The 19,606-nt window shown below is 43.2% G+C and overlaps 1 protein-coding gene across 3 annotated transcripts in view; it reads right to left on the bottom strand.

Moving 5' to 3' along the window:
- Positions 1-458: 458 nt before the first annotated feature.
- Positions 459-19,606, bottom strand: part of ORAI1 (ORAI calcium release-activated calcium modulator 1) — a 36,566-nt gene continuing 17,418 nt past the window's right edge. For all 3 annotated transcript variants that reach the window (XM_056534802.1, XM_056534806.1, XM_056534794.1), the window contains exon 2: positions 459-2,548. In XM_056534802.1, coding sequence (XP_056390777.1) covers positions 1,985-2,542 — 558 coding nt within the window. In that variant the 5' untranslated portion in view covers positions 2,543-2,548 and the 3' untranslated portion in view covers positions 459-1,984. The remainder of the gene's footprint in view (positions 2,549-19,606) is intronic.

Here is a 19,606-nt window from a genome sequence, read left to right as displayed (position 1 = left end):
ATATTTTTCAGCAGCTGGGACTGGGAAACTGGTCAGAGTTGAGGGAAAGATGGATGGTGCTAAAAACAGGGATATTCTTGAGCAAAACCTGTACCATTCTGTGCATGATTTGAGGCTAGGACGGAGGTTCACCTTCCAGCAGGACAATGACCCCAAACACACTGCTAAAGCAACACTTGAGTGGTTTAAGGGGAAACATGTACATGTGCTGGAATAGCCTAGTCAAAGCCAAGATCTCAATACAATCGAAAATCTGTGTTCAGACTTGAATGCTGTTCACAAGCACAAACCATTCAACTTGAAGGAGCTGGAGCAGTTTTGCAAAGAGGAATGGGCAAAAATCCCAGTGGTAAGATGAGGCAAGTTCATAGACTTATCCAACGCGACTTGGAGCTGTGATTGCCACAAGAGGTGGCTCTACAAAGTATTGACCTTGGGGGGGGGGGGGGGGGGGGGGGGGTGAAATAGTTATGCACATTGACTTTTTCTGTTATTTTGTCCTGTTTGTTGTTTGCTTTACAATAAATAATCTTCAAATTTGTGGGTATGTTCTGTAAATTAAATATGAATATTTTTGCAAGGTACTATATATCAGGTATGTAGATTTTTTGCATCATGTGCACCTACTAGGGATAAAGCTGAACTTCTATATAATGAGAATTGTATTAGTAATAGTTGGAAAATATCAATTTAGGTTTAAAAAAGGATTTAGTTTGTCTTTTACAATACTGTGCAAGCATTTACAAAATGTGTGCTGCATTATTATTGTGACAATAAGTGCTACCTAAGAAATGTGGGTAGCACCCTGAAAGCTGGTAGGACATCTAGTCCCCAGAGCATGAAAGGCCTGCTTTCACTAGAAGAAACTGAAATGAAGCAAAAGTGTTAACTACTGTTATAAAGAATACCAAATGAGGATTATGGACACATTTATGCTTTAGTTTCCCTTTTATAAGCCACAACAGGTCATTATACAATTTTTGTTTGTTAGCCAAAACCACTTTATCATTGTATTCCAACTAAGAAATATGAAGAATTTAAATTTTACTTTGTTAAAAAAAAAAAAAAATTCTTCTTGAAGAAGAAAGGCTTAACCTACAGTTATAGTCATTGCAGGCCAGAGGGTGTTCTAACCGTTAACTCTTATACAAGACATTACTGCAGTTGGGTCTGCCAACAGAGAAGAAATTATACTAATGTAAAGTCCATATTTGGTACTCAAAATGTTAACAGGTCAGACACATACTGCATCTTCTGCTGATGCATTGGAGGCACTTTAGACAACATGGTAAACGTATGCAAAAGATTATAAATGTGTTAATAATGCTGTAAAAAATATTGTTGATTGTGATCATCCGTAAGGAGTCTCTGCATATATACATAAACACTCTGTTAAATATTAAAAGCAATCCAGTGGCTCACACACGGTTATTGTGACATGCATTACAAAAACCTTTCTGCCAATTTCCCTGCATGCAACTGAAGACTTCCAGTGACACTGACACTCATTGCTTGCCCAGAAAAGGGCATAAGACAGCTGTATTCCTCAGCAGTCATATACATGGGAAAAATCCAGGCAACCATGCTGCTGTGTAATGCAGCAGTGAAGAGTGTATTCTTCCAAACTGCTTAAAAGGTCTGGGACTGGTCCACAGCTTATCAGAACCAAAAAAAATGAACAAATAAAATGGAGAGTTCCAAGCAGCTGGATGTGGAAAGCAGACTATGCAAAACGCCTGCAAAAATCCACATTCTGCCCTGAGAGAGCTAGATCTTAGGAAAACTGAGAATACATTGACATTTACCCCTTCCTTTTTACACTGGAAGATGTTCATAAAGAACTTAAGCTCTAGATTTGATATCTGACTCAAAGTGCATTCTTAGTAGTAAAGAATTAGCCCTTCCTGAGCTCCAACTCACCCCCCTTCTCACACATCCAAAACATTATAAGACACAAGCAATAAACCCTTTATAAACAGAACATTTATGGGTAATGACCGGGGGATTGGACAGGGTCCCCTCTGTGGTCCAATTGGTCCTGAAGTTGGGCCAGTTCAGCAAGTTCATTCAACTCCTGGAACTGTCGATCTGTTTTGTGACCAACAAGTGACCTGTAGAAGTGAACCGCAAACACTATAAAAATTAATCCAAAGGGCACCATTATGCACGTTGAAGCTATTGCTGCTTCTTTCCCAGGACTGATGTAGGTATCAGTTTCATTGACTAAGGACTTGGGACTGTTGTTTAACGGTAGAAATTTTACCCAACAAAGCAGCACAACCTCGGCAAGAAATAGAAGAGTTCCAATGACAGTGGAGAAGGCCCACGCTAGCTCAATGTGACGGTGCATCCTTTCATGAGGAGATTCCTTCACAGAGTTGAGATTGTGGACGTTGCTCACAGCTTCTATGTTCGGTAGGATGCAGGTGCTGACCATGAGAGCAAATAAGTGTACAGCAACCAACACAGTAGTACAGGTACTAAAAGCTATAAGGAGGCCGGCAGGATAGGCATGATTTGCATCTAGCTGGACCTCAACCATGGCAACCTAAAAAAAAAAAAAAAAAACAACAACAAAAGTTACTTTTCACAAAACACAAATTGGTTCAAAAGATTAAAACAACACTGTAAACATACTACGGCTGGTTGCGATCTTAATGATCAGAATGATCTGAGTCCATTCCTGTGATTGTTTTTTTACCTTGCTTTGTACTGCTGCTTGTATTTGTTTAGATGTCTCCACGGTAACCCTGTGATCTATTTAATACACACCTGTGAGCGGCGGTGCAGATCAGCAGCCCGAAGAAGTGCGCCTTGTGCGCAGGAAACAGCTTGCCGCTGCGAGGTCGCTCCTCTGCGCCTACCCACCTCTGTCCTGTACTGATGTACCAAAAAAGTCTTCTGCTATCAAGACTCCCGGGTGAGCATTCTGGTCATTCTGATGCTTTCTCACAAAATTAAGTTTGACATGTATATGAATTTACAAGTTACTGAAATATATAGGAGTACTTTAAATACATGCTGAAATAGTAAGCAGTTTCATGGCTTCTATTGGGAACCCATACAGAGAATCCATAACAAGAGCACAGCTTATTCCAGCTATTTTGGAGATTTCTAGTCATATTCAAGGGATTAGGAAGGCATTAGTGAGCGATTTAGAGGAACATAACCATGGAGATGTCAGACTTATCATGGGATGAAAACTAATAGCTTTATTTTACAACAATCCCCCACTTTATGTGTATGGCATTTACCAAGAATGCTGGATAAATCATGTAGCATGTCATTTACCTATCCTTTAATAGTTCTTATCTGAGTAATCGTCCACATTAAGTGCTCAGTTACCTTGACATATATAGAAGGGAAAATAAACAAGACTGTGAAATGATTTTTACAAGTGCCTAGGACAGAACAAATCATTTCAGGATTTTCTTTTTAATTAAGAAATTCCGCATTCCAACAAGGGATATTAGTTCAGTGTTAGGAACCAATGCAATGTCTGAAGCCATGAAACACCCCTCGCTTGGACAATTGTCCATTTTAGGGATGCACCGAAATATCATTCGCCAGAAATTATTGGCCGGAAATGACCCTTTATGCCTTTTCGGCTAAGGGGATATCCTGCCAATAATTTTGGTTGGCGTAGCCTAAAATAGGGGCGTGGTTTTCAACTTATACCCTCTCCGATGTAAGGTGCAGAACACCCCCCGATCTCGTGCGGCGGCGCGGTCTAGGTCCCCCTCTTCTCCAGGAGACCCCCCCAGGCTCGAACGTTATGGTCCAGGCCCCTTCCCCACTCCCTTCCCTAGGTCTTGTGCGGAGCGATTTTGCCCCTCCATTACGGACCCACTGTCACTCCTCCCAACAGTGCCGAGCGCTGGGAGGAGGTGACTTGATGGGGGTTCTCCAGCGCTAAGACATCTTATCCCCTATCCAAAGGATAGGGGATAAGATGCCTGATCGCAGAGGTCACGCCGCTGGGGACCCCCGTGATCTTGCATGCAGCTGTCACGCCCCCTCCCATAGGCTTGCATTCAAGGGGCGGGGCGTGACGTCACACGGGGCGTGGCTGTGACGTCACAATGCTCCGGCCCCATGTTAGTCAGTAATCAGACCCGGAGCGAACATGCTCCGGGGACTGATTGTAAAGGGGGTGCTGCGTGCAAGATCACAGGGGTCCCCAGCGGCAGGGATCTTATCCCTATTCTTTGGATTTTTTTGCAGCCCGGGCAGGATGGAATAGAAAAAGTCTGCACCGGACATCTCCTTTAACAAAAATAAACATATTTGGTAATGTCGCGTGCATAAATGTCAGAACTATTAAAATATTATGTTAATGAAACCACATGGACAATGACGTAAATGTAAAAAAAAAATAATAAAAAAAAAACTAAGCCACAATAGCAGACTTTTCTTCATTTAATGTAGCAGAAAAAGAAAAAGGAATCCAAAAAGTCCCCATCAAAATAAAAAATGGTACTTATAAAAATAAAATACAGATCACAAAAAACAAATAATACAGCACAAAAAATTAGCCCCTATACAACCCCATATATGGGAAAAATAGAGTTATAGGGGGTCAGAAGACAACATTTTAAGCATACTGATTTTTTTAAGATATAAGGGGGAGATTTATCGGAACATGCTGAGGAAAAATGGAATGGTTGCCATAGCAACCAGATAGGTGTGTATCCCTATAGTGTGTCCTGGAGTCAATGTAAGTGGCAGTGTTGTGGCTGCAAGCCCGGCCAGTACTTTCTATAGCCACCCCGTCTGTGTTCCGGTGTCACCTCCAAGTACGGTACATCTGTAACTAAAAAATTCTTATAATACAATTTTACTAAAACTATGTTGAAAAAAGTGGGCGGGCAATGCATTTTTGTTTTTTGGCTAAGCACAGCCTACATTTTTGGCCCAAAATTTCCCTTTTTGGTGCATCCCTAGTCCATTTATCACTAACTTCCAATAACCAAACAGTAGGACAGGATGTGATCCTATTCTGATACATGGTTCTAAGGAAATATTGTGGACATGAAGGGTGAACATGTTAACTCTTAGCAAATATTTGAGCTCAAGTTCATATTGCAGCAAAGCAACTGTCTTGACCACTGAGTGGTATCATGTACTGTTCCGTTAGGGTAACGTGCCATATTTTCTGTGCATTTGCTGCTGCATATTTTCCTACTGAAGTCAATGGGTAGCAAAGTCAGCTGTGTATTTTGCTACCCATTGACTTTAAAATATTCAGCAGCAAATACACAGCAAAATACAGCACATGTGACCCTACCCTTAAAGGAAAACTGTCACCAGTTTACCCACACTATAACCCAATACACGGGGTTATAGTGTGGTTGAACAGGAGACCGATGCAAGGTCTTGGACTGCTATACCTACCTGCAGTGCGGAGCCCCGATCCCCTGAAGGTCCTGATCCGCGATCAGACATCTTATTCCCTATCTTTTGCATAGGGGATAAGATGTCTAGGGGTGGATTACTCCTTTAAGGCAGGAGGATGCATTTTCCAGCATTGCTGATACAGGTAGAAGCATTAGTGCTACCTCTGTGCTCTATAGTAGTGTTTTTTATTTCTGTGGCGGCTGCAGGGCTTTATCTGGCCATATTCACCTTTTCCTAGTGACACCAGTTGATCACATGGGTTTAGAGAAGAAGGATCTGCAGCTTACATTTGTAGTCATATTTGTTCATGTAACAAATCCTTTTCCAGCACATACAGATTAAAAATTAACCAAAAAATAACCCAAACAGAATGATTCAATTGCATCTACTCTAGCTAATCCAAAGCCTAGACATTCATATTTTTTTGGCCATGTTTGGGCAGCAATCTGAATTGCTTTTATATTTTTATGAGTACTTTCAGTGGTAAAAGGCTCATTGGCTTACATAAAAGGAAGAACTACTACTGTTGCATTAGTCTTTACAAAAGTCAACCAAGAGATTCTGTACTGCAATAGTAAAGGAAGAATGAGGAAGCGTTCACATTTGAAGAGAACCTGTCCCCCTTCATACTTTTTCCTGAGGCTGCATACAGTAGCACTGCAACCAGCTCATCAGTGAGACCATCACTGACTCATGTCGTCACCTGTAGTTAGAGGCCACCAACTTGCAGACAAGTCCTTTTTAAGACAAGTTTCTAAAGTTGGTAAGAAACATTAAACATACTTAAAAATGAGGGGGGGGGGGGGGATGAAGAGCACATATTGTTCAATAGCAACAAGTCTCATCAAGATCCTAAATCACTAATGGATATCTGCCAAAATAAATCAGGCGATAGTTTGTTTTGACTCAAGAATTATCATAAGAAATAGGACTTAGGCCAAGTTCACATCTGCACTGAAGGCTCTGTTTGGGGCCCGTAACAGATTAAATTCTAGTAAATGGCCAACAAAAATGTGGTAAGCACTTTATTTTGTCTGTTTAAAAGGGAACCCGCCATGGCTTTCATGCTGCTTGAACAATGAGTCATTAGGGCAGTCACAAGTGGCTTCTGCCTTCCCTGCTGCCTGGTTGATAGATCTTTTCCTATAAGGAATTGTCCTGATGACTCTGTTTAAGCAGAATGATAGTAATCACCAGTTCCCTTTAGAATCCAGTCTGTGTGATCAGCATAGTGTAGGCAGCCTGGCAGCCAGTACTAATGGAGCACAGATCACACTGATCAATGCTGTGTTATGGACCAGCATTGTTCAGTGTTTGCAATTAAAAGATTGTATGTATTAGTCCCTTTTCCCACTTTCTTTTATAAAATTATGTAAACATACATTATGTAAAGTGGTATCGCTGTGTGCTAAAATGTCCAAAATATAACATTAAAAGGGGTACTCCGCTGCTCAGCGTTTGGAACGCCGGGAGCTAGTGACATCATAGCCCCACCCCTCGTAAGGTCACACCCTGCCCCCCTCAATGCAAGTCTATGGGAGGCAGCGTGACAACCATCACGCCCCCTCCCATAGACTTGCATTGAGGGGGCTGGGCGTGACACCATGAGGGGACGAGGCTATTAATTCACAAGCTCCCACCGCCGGCTCCAGCGTTCAGAACAGTTTGTTCCAAACGCTGAGCAACAGAGTACCCCTTTTAATGAAAGCCACAGTCAATGGCATGAACATAAAAAATACCAAAGCGCAAAATTGCATATTTTTAGTCACTCCATATATCTGAAAAAAATAAAATAAATATAGCCCCATCATAACAAAAATGGTACCGACAAACTACAGATCACGGCACAAAAAAAAATTAAGCCTCATACAGCCCCGTATATGGCAAAATAAAAATGTTACAGGGGGTCAGAATAGGGCAATTTTAAGCACACACAGTTTGTACAATTAGTTATATTTTTTTAAAGTAGTAAAATAAATTTAAAAAACTAATGTTTTTACAGAAAAGTAACCAAATTTGTCTTTCTGTAGATTTTGTGGTAAAAGGAGTGAGGTCATTACAAAGTACAATTGGTGGCACAAAAGAACAAGCCCTCATATGGGTCTGTAGATGGAAAACTGAAAGCATTATGGCTATTAGAAGGCGGGGAGGAAAAAAAACTATAGTACTATAATGTCACTGCCTCCTTAATGGGTTATGTCAATGTAGTCCTTCGGGCTCTTCTGCTCCCAGACAAAATAAACAGCCTCCAGACAGGTGTGAACCTTGCTTTAGGCTCTTTTATATATTAAAAGGTGTATTATCATAAGTTATCTCCTATCCAGGATAGGGGACAAGTGGTAAATTAGCGGGAGTAAAACCACACGAGTGGCCAATACTCTATAGGGTGTCCGAACATCGCCAAGTGCCATTCATTCATATAATCAGAAAATATAGAAGGAGATTTATCATTCTTTACAAAACGTATGGCTTTTATATGACAATTTTTCCCCCACAAATCTCTTTAACTTATATATAAAAAAAAAAAAAAGTGGAATAACAGAGGACAAATTGGCCCTTTACGGTACAATGGTAGTGATGGATTTTAGTACAAGGTATACATATGCATGCAATGTCATTGTTGGTAACCGTGGATCAAAATAATCATCGTAGTCATAGGCCAATATTATGACAATTTTTTTTAATTTTTTAAAACTTTTGCTTACATGTGACCTATTTGTCAAATAGTCACACGACCTTGATAAATAAATCACACGTAAGCAAAAACTGGGAAACTGAGAAAAATGTTCCCTTATGTTAACCCCTTAAGGACCAAGGGCGCACAGGTACACCTTTGCTCCCTGGTACTTAAGGACCAAGGGCGTACCTGTATGCCCGTGGGAATTTCGGTCCCTGCCGCACGCCGGGCGGGGACCGGACGGGGGGGTGACTGCTGGTATCTATCAGCAGGCACCCCGCGCAAATGCCCAGGGGGGTCATCAGATCCCACCATATCGGCGATCGCTGCAAATCACAAGTGAATTCACACTTGCGATTTGCGGCTATTCCGGGTCATACGGGTCTATGGTGACCCGGAATATAACGGGGATCACGGTTGTCCAAGACACCCACGATCCCCCTGTAGGCATAGGAGTGAGGTGGCAGGGGTGCCACCCCTCCTATTCCTGCAATTGGTGGTCTAGACGCGACCACCAATAGCAGATCAGGGGTGGGGGGCTTTACTTTCGGTTTCCCCGTTCTGCCCACCCACCCACCCACAATAGGCGGGGCAGAACGGGGAACCGACAGAGGATCAGCGCCGACGTCCACTTACCCTGCGGGCAAGGCTGCAGGCGACCATCGGTGGAGTAGATCGGTAGTCTGGCGATGTCGTGCGGCTGGCTCTCTGGATCAGACGGAAGCCAGTAAGTTGCCTAGCAACATCTGGAGGGTACAGTTTGAGACCACTATACAGTGGTCTCTAAACTGTAACCCTCCAGATGTTGCAAAACTACAACTCCCAGCATGCCAAGACAGCTGTTAGGGCATGCAGGGATTTGTAGTTTTGCAACAGCTGGAGGTCCACAGTTTGGAGATCTCCAAACTGTAGCCCTCCAGCTGTTGCAAAACTGCAAATCCCTGCATGCCCTAACAGCAAACAGCTGTCTCGGCATGCTAGGAGTTGTAATTGCGTACCTCCAGCTGTTGCATAACTACATCCCTTCGGTGATCAGTACATGCTGGGAGTTGTAGTTTTGCAACAGCTGGAGGCACACTGGTTGGAAAATACTGAGTTAGGTAACAGAACTTAACTGAAGGTTTTCCAACCAGTGTGCCTCCAGCTGTTGCAAAAGTACAACTCCCAGCATGCACTGTCAGTGCATGCTGGGAGTTGTAGTTTTGAAACAGCTGGAGGTTTGCCCAACCACCCCCATGTGAACGTACAGGGTACATTCACACAGGCAGGTTTACAGTAAGTTTCCTGCTTGAAGTATGAGCTGCGGCAAATTTTTCGCCGCAGCGCATACTCCTAGCGGTAAGCTCACTGTAAACCTCTGCCAGTGTGAATGTACCCTACACTACACTATAACACAAAATAAAGAGTAAAACAGTACATGTACACCCCCTTACACTGCCCCCCCCCCCCAATAAAAATGAAAAACGTATTGTACGACAGGGTTTCCAAAACGGAGACTCCAACTGTTGCAAAACAACAACTCCCAGCATTTCCAGACAGCCACTGACTGTCCAGGCATGCTGGGAGTTTAGCAACAGCTGGAGGCACCCTGTTTGGGAATCACTGGTGTAGAATACCCCTATGCAATCCCTAATTTAGTCCTCAAATGCACATGGAGCTCTCTCACTTCGGAGCCGTCGTATTTCAAGTAAACAGTTTAGGGCCACATATGGGGTATTTCTGTACTCAGGAAATTGCACTACAAATTTTGGGGGGCTTTTTCTCCTTTTACCCCTTATGAAAAAGAAAAGTTGGGGTCTACACCAGCCTGTTAGTGTAAAAAAAAAACAACCGAGTACGGAAATACCCCATATGTGGGCGTAAAATGCTCTGCGGATGCACAACAAGGCTCAGGAGTGAGAGCGCACTATGTACATTTGAGGCCTAAATTGGTGATTTACACAGGGGTGGCTGATTTTACAGCGGTTCTGACATAAACACAAAACAATACCCACATGTGACCCCATTTTGGAAATTACACCCCTCATGTAATGTAATAAGCGGTACAGTGAGCATTTACGCCCCACAGGTGTCTGACAGATTTTTGTAACAGTGATCCGTGAAAATAAAAATTGTAATTTTTCATTTGCTCAGCCCACTGTTCCAAAGATCTGTCAAACGCCAGTGGGGTATAAATGCTCACTGCACCCCTTATTAAATTCTGTGAGGGGTGTAGTTTCCAAAATGGGGTCACATGTGGGGGGGTCCACTGTTCTGGCACCACGGAGGCTTTCCAAACAAATTCCCTTTTCAAAAGCTCAATGGCGCTCCTTCTCTTCTGAGCATTGTAGTGCCCAAGCAGAGCACTTGCCGTCCACACATGGGGTATTTCCATACTCAGAAGAAATGGGGTTAATTTTCTCCTATTACCCCTTGTAAAAATGTAAAATTTGGGGAAAAACCAGCATTTTAGTGAAAAAACATTTTTTTTCATCTACACATCCGACTTTAACAAAAAGTCATGAAATACCTGTGAGGTGTTAAGGCTCACTGGACCCCTTGTTGCATTCCTTGAGGGATTTAGTTTCCAAAATAGTATGCCATGTGTTTTTTTTTTTTGCTGTTCTGGCACCATAGGGGCTTCCTAAATGCAACATGCCCCCCAAAAACCATTTCAGAAAAACTCACTGTCCAAAATCCCATTGTCGCTCCCTCCCTTCTGAGCCCTCTACAGCGCTCGCCGAACACTTGACATACACATGAGGTATTTTCTTACTCAAGAGAAATTGGGTTACAAATTTTGAGGATTTTTTTCCTTTTACCTCTTGTAAAAATTCAAAAACTGGGTCTACAAGAACATGCAAGTGTAAAAAATGAAGATTTTGAATTTTCTCCTTCACTTTTCTGCTATTCCTGTGAAACACCTAAAGGGTTAACACACTTACTGAATGTCATTTTGAATACTTTGAGGGGTGCCGTTTTTATAATGTGGTCATTTGTGGGGTATTTCTAATATGAAGACCCTTCAAATCCACTTCAAACCTGAACTGGTCCATGAAAAATTACGATTTTGAAAATTTGATGAATTGAAAAATTGCTGCTGAACTTTGAAGCCCTCTGATGTCTTCCAAAAGTAAAAACTCATCAATTTTATGATGCAAACATAAAGTAGACATATTGTATAGGTGAATCAATATATAATTTATTTAGGATGTTTATTTTCCTTACAAGCAGAGAGCTTCAAAGTTAGAAAAATGCAAAATTTTCAATTTTTTCATCAAATTTTGGAATGTACCTCATCGGGCGAGGCCCTGACTGGCCTGCCTGGCACTAAATAGCTGCAACTATCCCACAACAACCCATCCACCCTCCTCAGAAATGACAAAATATTAAAAACATACTATGCCGCACCATGAATATTCATACTCTGGAGGCTTTTTTGTTTAATTTTGAGCCCGCATTTTGTGATGTTTGTGGGCGGAGTCTTGTGTCGCAGGGCTGAGGCCGGAGTTTATGTCAGGAAGGAAAACAGCGGAGCACCAACGGCTCGGTACGTTAACCACCCCAAAATGTGCATGAAGCTGTATTACTATGGATGTTTCTTTTGTTTTTTTAATGAAAAACATTATAGTGCCACATATGGGTTATTTTCGTAATCTCTAAAAAGTTCTTACACAATTAATTTTGTGCCTTATTCTATTTTAACACAACATTAAGTTTAAAATGGAGTGGGTACACCAGCATGTACGTGTCCTAAAATAAACAAGGTGTGCAGTGTGTATTTATTAGTCATGTAATAATTTTTTTTTTTTTTTACATTAATGTAGTAGCTTTGTTTCATGATGCAGAACAAGAACAGTTTTAAAGTGGGTGTTAATTTCCTTTTCTGCAGACGTATGCACTTTCTGTAAACCAGGTTGGACCTGGAATACATATTAGGGATCGACCGATTATCGGTTTGGACGATATTATCGGCTGATATTCACGATTTTCTAAGTTATCGGCAATTACCTTGCCAATAATGCGGGCGCTTTAAATCAATGAACTGCAGCGGCTTTTGCGGGGCCAGAGACCACTGCCGCCACCCGCTTCTCTCCCCTGCCTGTCCTGGGGTCCTGAGTCCAACCACCGCCGCTGTCCAACCAGAGACCACCGCTGCCCCATTGCATCCCCCATCCCCGGTCTTATAATTACCTGTTCCTGGCGTCCTGCGCTGTTGCTGTGCAATGACGAGTGACGTCCTCGTTACTGTCAGTGGCCCGGTGCACAGTGACAGCTCAGGACGCCACCGGAGCCAGAAGTAGCGCGGACCCTGGGAACAGGCAATTATAAAACCGGGGATGGAGGAGGCAATGGGGCAGCAGTGGTGGCCATCTCTGGCCAGAGGCTAGGCAGGGGGAGGCAATCGGGCAGCGGCGGTGGTTGGACTCAGGACAGGCAGGGGGAGAGAAGCGGTCGGCGGTCTCTGGCCCCGCAAAAGCCGCTGCAGTTCATTGATTTAAAGCGCCATAAACCGTTTATCAGGGTATACCCGCACACACACGCACCCTCATTTTTCCAAGGATATTTGGAGAGAGGGGGGGGATTAAAATGCACAGTATATCGGTATTAGTTAACAACTCTAAAAAAAAAAAAAAAAAAAAAAAAAAAAAACTTAACATCGGTCGATCCCCAATACATATGTGACTTAAATGGAGATGCGACTTTTTTCTTCATAAATAGCGACTATCGCATTTGATAAATACATGAACACTGCAAAGTTTGAAAAAAAACAAAAAAAACAAGCATGTATAGAAAAGTCGCACGTGCAACTTTTTTTTTATTTTTTTTTTTTAACGTAAAAAAATTAATGAAAAAATAAAACTACTATGGAGCTTGATAAATCTCCTTCATAGTCGTTGACTGAACAAGCAGTTAGGCTGACTCTAGGGTTTACAGCAGCCTTTCAACTCCCTTCCAACAGGGGTTATCCTGCCGGATAACCCCTATAACATTTTTGATTGTACTAGGTTAGGCTAGGTTCATATTGCCGTTTGCATCGGACCAGTTAAGGATCAGATTGTTTTTTTTTTTTTTGGAGCCGATTGGACTCTAAAATGGGACGAATGTGAACGGCTACTATCGGGTCCTGACGGACCCCATTCACTTGCATGGGGTCAGTCTTAAATTCCAAAAAAATTACCGGATCAATCGGAGAAAAAAAAATTGTGCTTGTCCTATTTTTTTCTCCATTAAACTCCTGTCCTTCTGGTCAGATTGGCGATGTAACTCTGAATAGCAGAGTCAGACTGCAATGTGAACGAGGCATTATGCTATTCAAGTGATGTCTGCACCATTTATTACTTTACAAGGAATTCTGTGCGTTTAAATAATATCATAGGTCTATTATTCTTGTCGACAGTGACACCTGACATATTATGTGGGCAGTCGATATCATTCGTCACCTGTTTGAATCAGCAAGAATAAAACTTGTTATAGTGGTTGTAAAAACATGTATGTACACACATGAAGGGGGATTGCTTTACTGTTCCTTTAAAAGAAGTAGGTGTACAGTACATTTTATTATTACACACCGCCCTTGTATTATTATTACTTCTTGATAGCTAAATCTTGTGATGAAAGCTGGAGCTAAACAGCACTGTGGCAATGTCCTAATCTATTAATACTTGTATTTCATAATCCTAAACTATGCAAAGGCTTAACTTCAAGAACTGGGTCTAGGGCACCCAGCAAGTGTGCAAAAGTCCTCCATATAACAACATGCTCAACAGCAATACTAATGGTAGGGCACGAGCTACACGGCAAGTTACTGTAGCGCTACAAATTGATTTTATCTATTCAGTTACAGCTGCAGTCCACAGGATTTCATGCAACTCTATTGCTTTGGAATGCAGTTGTAGCTCAATAGTTAATGGAGTTATTCAGTATTAAGAAGAGTACCTGTCACCAAATAAAACTAAATATAGTGTTCCTTGTGTAATTAGCAGACAGACACTTTGCAAATCACCACTGCTTTTAAAATTATCAACAAAAATATTTTCAAAAGTAATATATAAAAAAATAAATAAATAAATAAACAGTCACTAGGTGGCTCTGTTCTGTTCCCTGCCACAATTAATACAGAGAGTTTGGTCTCCTCCCGACCTGGCAGGAGACCAAACTCAGGAAGTGCTTCTGGCTGCATTGAGCTTGATTGCAGCTGCACAGAGCCTCACTAAAACATGCATAGAGCCTCATTGAAACCAGCATAGAACCACACAATCAAGAGGCACGCCTAAGGTTTTCTATCATCACAGCACTGCAACCATGTGAGGGTGGATGTGGTCCCCCAGCAGGCTTCAGTGATGTCATGCCTGCTGGGAAACACCCACTTTCTCCTGCTGGGAGATTGCACTATGTGAGAAAGAAGAAAGGTAAGATACACAGCTTTTTAAAGGTTGGGAGGAGTGTTAGGGAACATAGTCTGAGTTAGTTTAGAAAAGTTTATAAAAAAAAAAAAAAAAAAGTCAGACAGCAGTGCCCCCCCATGTAGACAGCAGTGCCGCCCCCCCCCCCCCTGTAGCTGCTCGCTGTCAAGTGTTGCCGCTCCGCAGCCCTGTTCTCATCATTGCCGCTGCCCAGTTCTGTCGTCCGCGTTATGGCGTCTTATGGAGGAGCATGTGACATACAAGTCACCGTTTCCTCTGTAGCGTTAGGCTGGGCGCAGTGAAGTGACGTGTATGTCCTCCATGCTCCTCCATAAGACGCCATAATGCGGACGGCAGAACGGGGGCAACGGAATTTTGTGAGCTAAATTAAAAGTGTAATAAAAAAATATATATAAATGTGCTAGACACATAAAAATTTGATGTACACGGTCAGGATTAGGTACTGAGTGATATATTAAAATAAATGTTTACGTTATTTCTGCGACCTTGAGGCTCAGTTGCAGATCCCCGCCCCCCCCCCTCTAACATACAGATATTTCAGTGGAACCACTTTGACCCCATTAAAAGTCAGTGAAGCCTGTCATGCAACATTGTGGTTTCCCTTTCGAACGGAAACCACAACAGAGTTAAAAGGGGTATTCCAGGCAAAAACTTTTTTTTAATATATCAACTGGCTCCGGAAAGTTAAACAGATTTGTAAATTACTTCTATTAAAAAATCTTAATCCTTCCAATAGTTATTAGCTACTGAAGTTTTCTGTCTAACTGCTTAATGATGATGTCACGTCCCGGGAGCTGTGCATGATGGGAGAATATCCCCATAGGAGCTGGACAGCTCCCGGGACGTGAGTCATCAGAAAGCAGTTAGACAGAAAACAGCAACTCAACTTCAGAAGCTAATAACTACTAGAAGGATTAAGATTTTTTAATAGACATAATTTACAAATCTATGAAGAAAGCACCTTTATTAGAACCACGTTAAAGTCCTAGACACGGAGAGACTTCAATAAGACAAACGATTAATAATTTACAAATCTGTCTAACTTTCCGGAGCCAGTTGATATATAAAAGAAAGTTTTTGCCTGGAATACCCCTTTAACATTTGTGGACTGCTATCCAATGTAATTTATAAAGATCACAAGATTGAAACATGGCAGTGTGTTATGTGAACCTTCTTTACAATCCATCTCATACATGGAAAGAGCTTGTGGTCATGTCTGTGTCTGTCGCTATTCACACAGAATCAGATTAAAAAAAAAAAAAAAAAAAAAGGGGTACTCCGGTGGAATTTTTTTTTTTTAAATCAACTGGTGCCAGAAAGTTAAACAGATTTGTAAGTGTCTTCTATTTAAAATCTTTACCCTTCCAGTATTTTTAGCAGGTATGTGCTACAGAGGAAATTCTTTTCTTTTTGAATTTCTTTTTTGTCTTGTCCACAGTGCTCTCTTCTGACACCAATGTCCGTGTCAGGAAGTGTCCAGAGAAGCATAGGTTTACAATGGGGATTTTCTCCTGCTCTGGTCAGTTCCCGATAAAGGCATCAGATGTCAGCAGAGTACAGTGTAGACAACACAAAAAAGAAATTCAAAAAGAAAAGAATTCCCTCTGCAGCATACAGCTGCTAAAAAGTACTGTAAGGGTAACTTTTTTTTTTAATAGAAGTCATTTATAAATCTGTTCAACTCTCTGGCACCAGTTAGTACCTCTTTAAGGATGTATTCACATGAACAGTATCTGGTGTATATTTGACGCTGTGTTCATTTATTTTACATTAAAATAGAGAACTTCAAATCCTGCACAGTAAATATGTGCAGGATACTGTACGTGTGAATACACAGGGTAGGGTCACACGTGGCAAATTTTATGCTGCTTACTTCAGATTTGAATTATGTTGAGTATTTCAGCAATAGGAAAGTCTGTGTGTTTATTATTACTCCCATAGACTTTGCTAGCAGAGGAATCTGAATACGCTGTGTATACGTTACATGTGACCCTACCCTAAAACGGTATTTTAGAACATGATGTGTATCATGAACAATGTAAAGACAACAGAAGGATTACAGTTTTTCTGTAAATAATCACATATAACTGTATAGAGCTGGACTTCTATTATTCACATTCAGCAGTTTAGCACTGTTTTTGCAAAAAATTCTGCAGTTTTGTAAAAATCACTGCAAAAAACAAAACAAAAAACAGAACACAGTTGTGTTGAACTGCCAATACAAAACAACAATAAGTACCAATACAAAAACAACAAAAAACGGTATATTAGTGCACGAGACAGGCAAAAGCAATAAACCCTTATGATCCAGGAAAGTACCTAAGGCTAAGGCCACTTGTCACACAGCTTTATCTTGCATCAGCATTTCAAAGCCGAAACAAGAAGTGATGTTTACACTGTACAGGTTCTAGTTCTGGCTTACAAATACTAACCAAGATACACCACACTATGACAGTGGCCTGAGGGTAATGATTTCTGTGCGAGTTCTGCCTTCTACTACTTGTACTGTTAGCGTTCCCAATCTCCTAGTATATGGAGGTCAGTATGCCACTGTTGGGCAGAGAGCTCCTATCTTAGAGTTACACTTTATTATTGCTCTCTTAGCACACACTTTCTCTACTGGCTGTATTGCATTATAAGGTGTTGTACATTTAACATTTCCCAGAACCCCCAAGAGGTTTGCTCATAGGGAAACGCATTGGAAGACTTCTCCTATTCTTACCACTGCTTTAAAATATTCCTATGCAGTTTGAATTTTCTATGTATTACCTTATAACAATAAATCTCTAGAATGCCTACACTATCTGGGGATTGCTGGTGTATATGAGCCTTGTTCCACACTGTGGGGCTACATCAGAGTGTGATACAGTAAAGGTCATCTCAGAAAAGTCAACCAGGACAATGTATGTTTGGTTGACAGATTCATCAGAAGTTTAAAGGACATCAGCAGTGGAAAACACTTATCCCCTATCCTGTGGAGGGATCGCTGGAGGGTCAGCACGCTGGGACCACCCGCATGGAGCCATGGCTCTGCCGCGGCTCTCCCGTGCAGAACTTCGGAGAGCGGAGGGGGAGGAGCGGTTTGATTTTTGCATGGGTTTGGAAATCTCATCTCACACCGGTGTGAGGTGGTTTTTTGCACCCCCGTAGATCCATGCGTCCGCTCCTCCCCCAGCTCTCCGAACATTTCCAAAGCTAGAGCTGGGGGAGGGCAGAGCAAGGAGAGGGAGGAGGTTTACGCCCCCTCCCTCATCTCCCCTCCCTGAGCTCGGCAGGACGCAGATCTCTACGGCACGCCCCCTCCCTGAGGACATAGATCTCCACGGCAGGTCCCCTCCCTGAGCTCCCCGAGCTGAGGACGTAGAGCAGTGCTCCCAATGAGCTCTATGTGTAAAGGGGGACATACTGCACGGGCTAAAGGGGGACATTTAGCCCGTACAGTATGTCCCCCTTTAGCCCGTGCAGTATGTCCCCCTTTACACATATGGCTCATTGGGAGCAGTGCTCTACATCCTCAGGGAGGGAGATGAGGGAGGGGATCTGCCGTGGAGATCTATGTCCTCAGCTTGGGGAGATGAGGGAGGGGACCTGCTGTGGAGATCTATGTCCTCAGGGAGGGGGCGTGCCGTAGAGATCTGCGTCCAGCCGAGCTCAGGGAGGGGAGATGAGGGAGGGGGCGTGAACCTCATCCCTCCCCTTGCTCTGCCCTCCCCCAGCTCTAACTTCGGAAATGTAGGGAGGGGAGATGAGGGAGGGGACCTGCCGTGGAGATCTATGTCCTCAGGGAGGAGGCGTGCCGTAGAGATCTGCGTCCAGCCGAGCTCAGGGAGGGGAGATGAGGGAGGGGGCGTGAACCTCCTCCCTCCCCTTGATCTGCCCTCCACCAGCTCTAGCTTCGGAAATGTAGGGAGGGGAGATGAGGGAGGGGACCTGCCGTGGCGATCTATGTCCTCAGGGAGGGGGCGTGCCGTAGAGATCTGCGTCCAGCAGAGCTCAGGGAGGGGGCGTGAACCTCCTCCCTCCCCTTGCTCTGCCCTCCACCAGCTCTAGCTTCGGAAATGTAGGGAGGGGAGATGAGGGAGGGGACCTGCCGTGGCGATCTAGGTCCTCAGGGAGGGGGCGTGCCGTAGAGATCTGCGTCCAGCCGAGCTCAGGGAGGGGAGATAAGTGAGGGGGCGTGAACCTCCTCCCTCCCCTTGCGCTGCCCTCCCCCAGCTCTAGCTTCGGAAATGTTTGGAGAGCTGGGGGAGGAGCGGACGCATGGATCTACCGGGGCGCAAAAAACTACCTCACACCGGCCGCAGCAAGACGACGCAGCCGACACGCCTCATCCATGTAACTCTATGGGAAAGGCAGAACTGTATGGGGACGGGGCGGAACCATCGACCTCTCAGGTCAACACTAAGTGCTAATGCGGGGGCCCCGTTTAGGAGATCGCGGGGCGGGGGGTCCCAACGGTTGCCCCCCCCCCGTGATCAAACACTTAACCCCTATCCTGAGGATAGGAGATAAGAGTTTTCCGCTGCAGTTGTCCTTTAGCAGCTTTATATAACTGTGTGCAGTGTTTGATCCAGCATCCTTCAGCATTGTTTCCCTGCTTTGGTTTACCACTTAGGGTAGTTACCCCCAACCTGTGTCTCTCTACCTGCTGCAAAACAGCCCCCAACATGTCCTCACAGTCTTCAGGGCATGCTGGGAGCTGTAGTTTTGCAGCTGGAGACCCACAGGCTGGGAGCACTGTATTACTGTTAACCAGGTTATGTTCCTGTGTCAGGTCTCATGCATGGCTTTTATGTATAAAAGTCTATGTGCACATTAAGCTTTTGGTTTGCATTAGCAACCAATTTGTGTCAAGAGTTTTTTTTTTGTCCAGACTTTTTTGTTTTTTAACCTTTTTATGCTACAGCAAACACTATCCATACCAAAAATGGCCTGAAAGTGTGTGAAGTTAGAAACCCAGCCTTCCCCCCAAAAAACCCAAGACAAAACATCCGTTTTATGGCTCAAAAAGCCGAATGTGAACATAACCTCAGGCTGACTAGGGGTATTTAGTCCAAATCCCTATGTTAAGGTAATTGGTCACTGCCTTTTTGTACTATTTGTGTGAAGCCGATATTACACTGAG

The sequence above is a fragment of the Hyla sarda genome, chromosome 1 (genome assembly GCF_029499605.1).
Source record: "Hyla sarda isolate aHylSar1 chromosome 1, aHylSar1.hap1, whole genome shotgun sequence".
In the NCBI taxonomy this organism is placed as follows: Eukaryota; Metazoa; Chordata; class Amphibia; order Anura; family Hylidae; genus Hyla; species Hyla sarda.
Note: the sequence above shows the minus strand (reverse complement) of the source record. Positions and strands in the feature narration are given on the sequence as shown.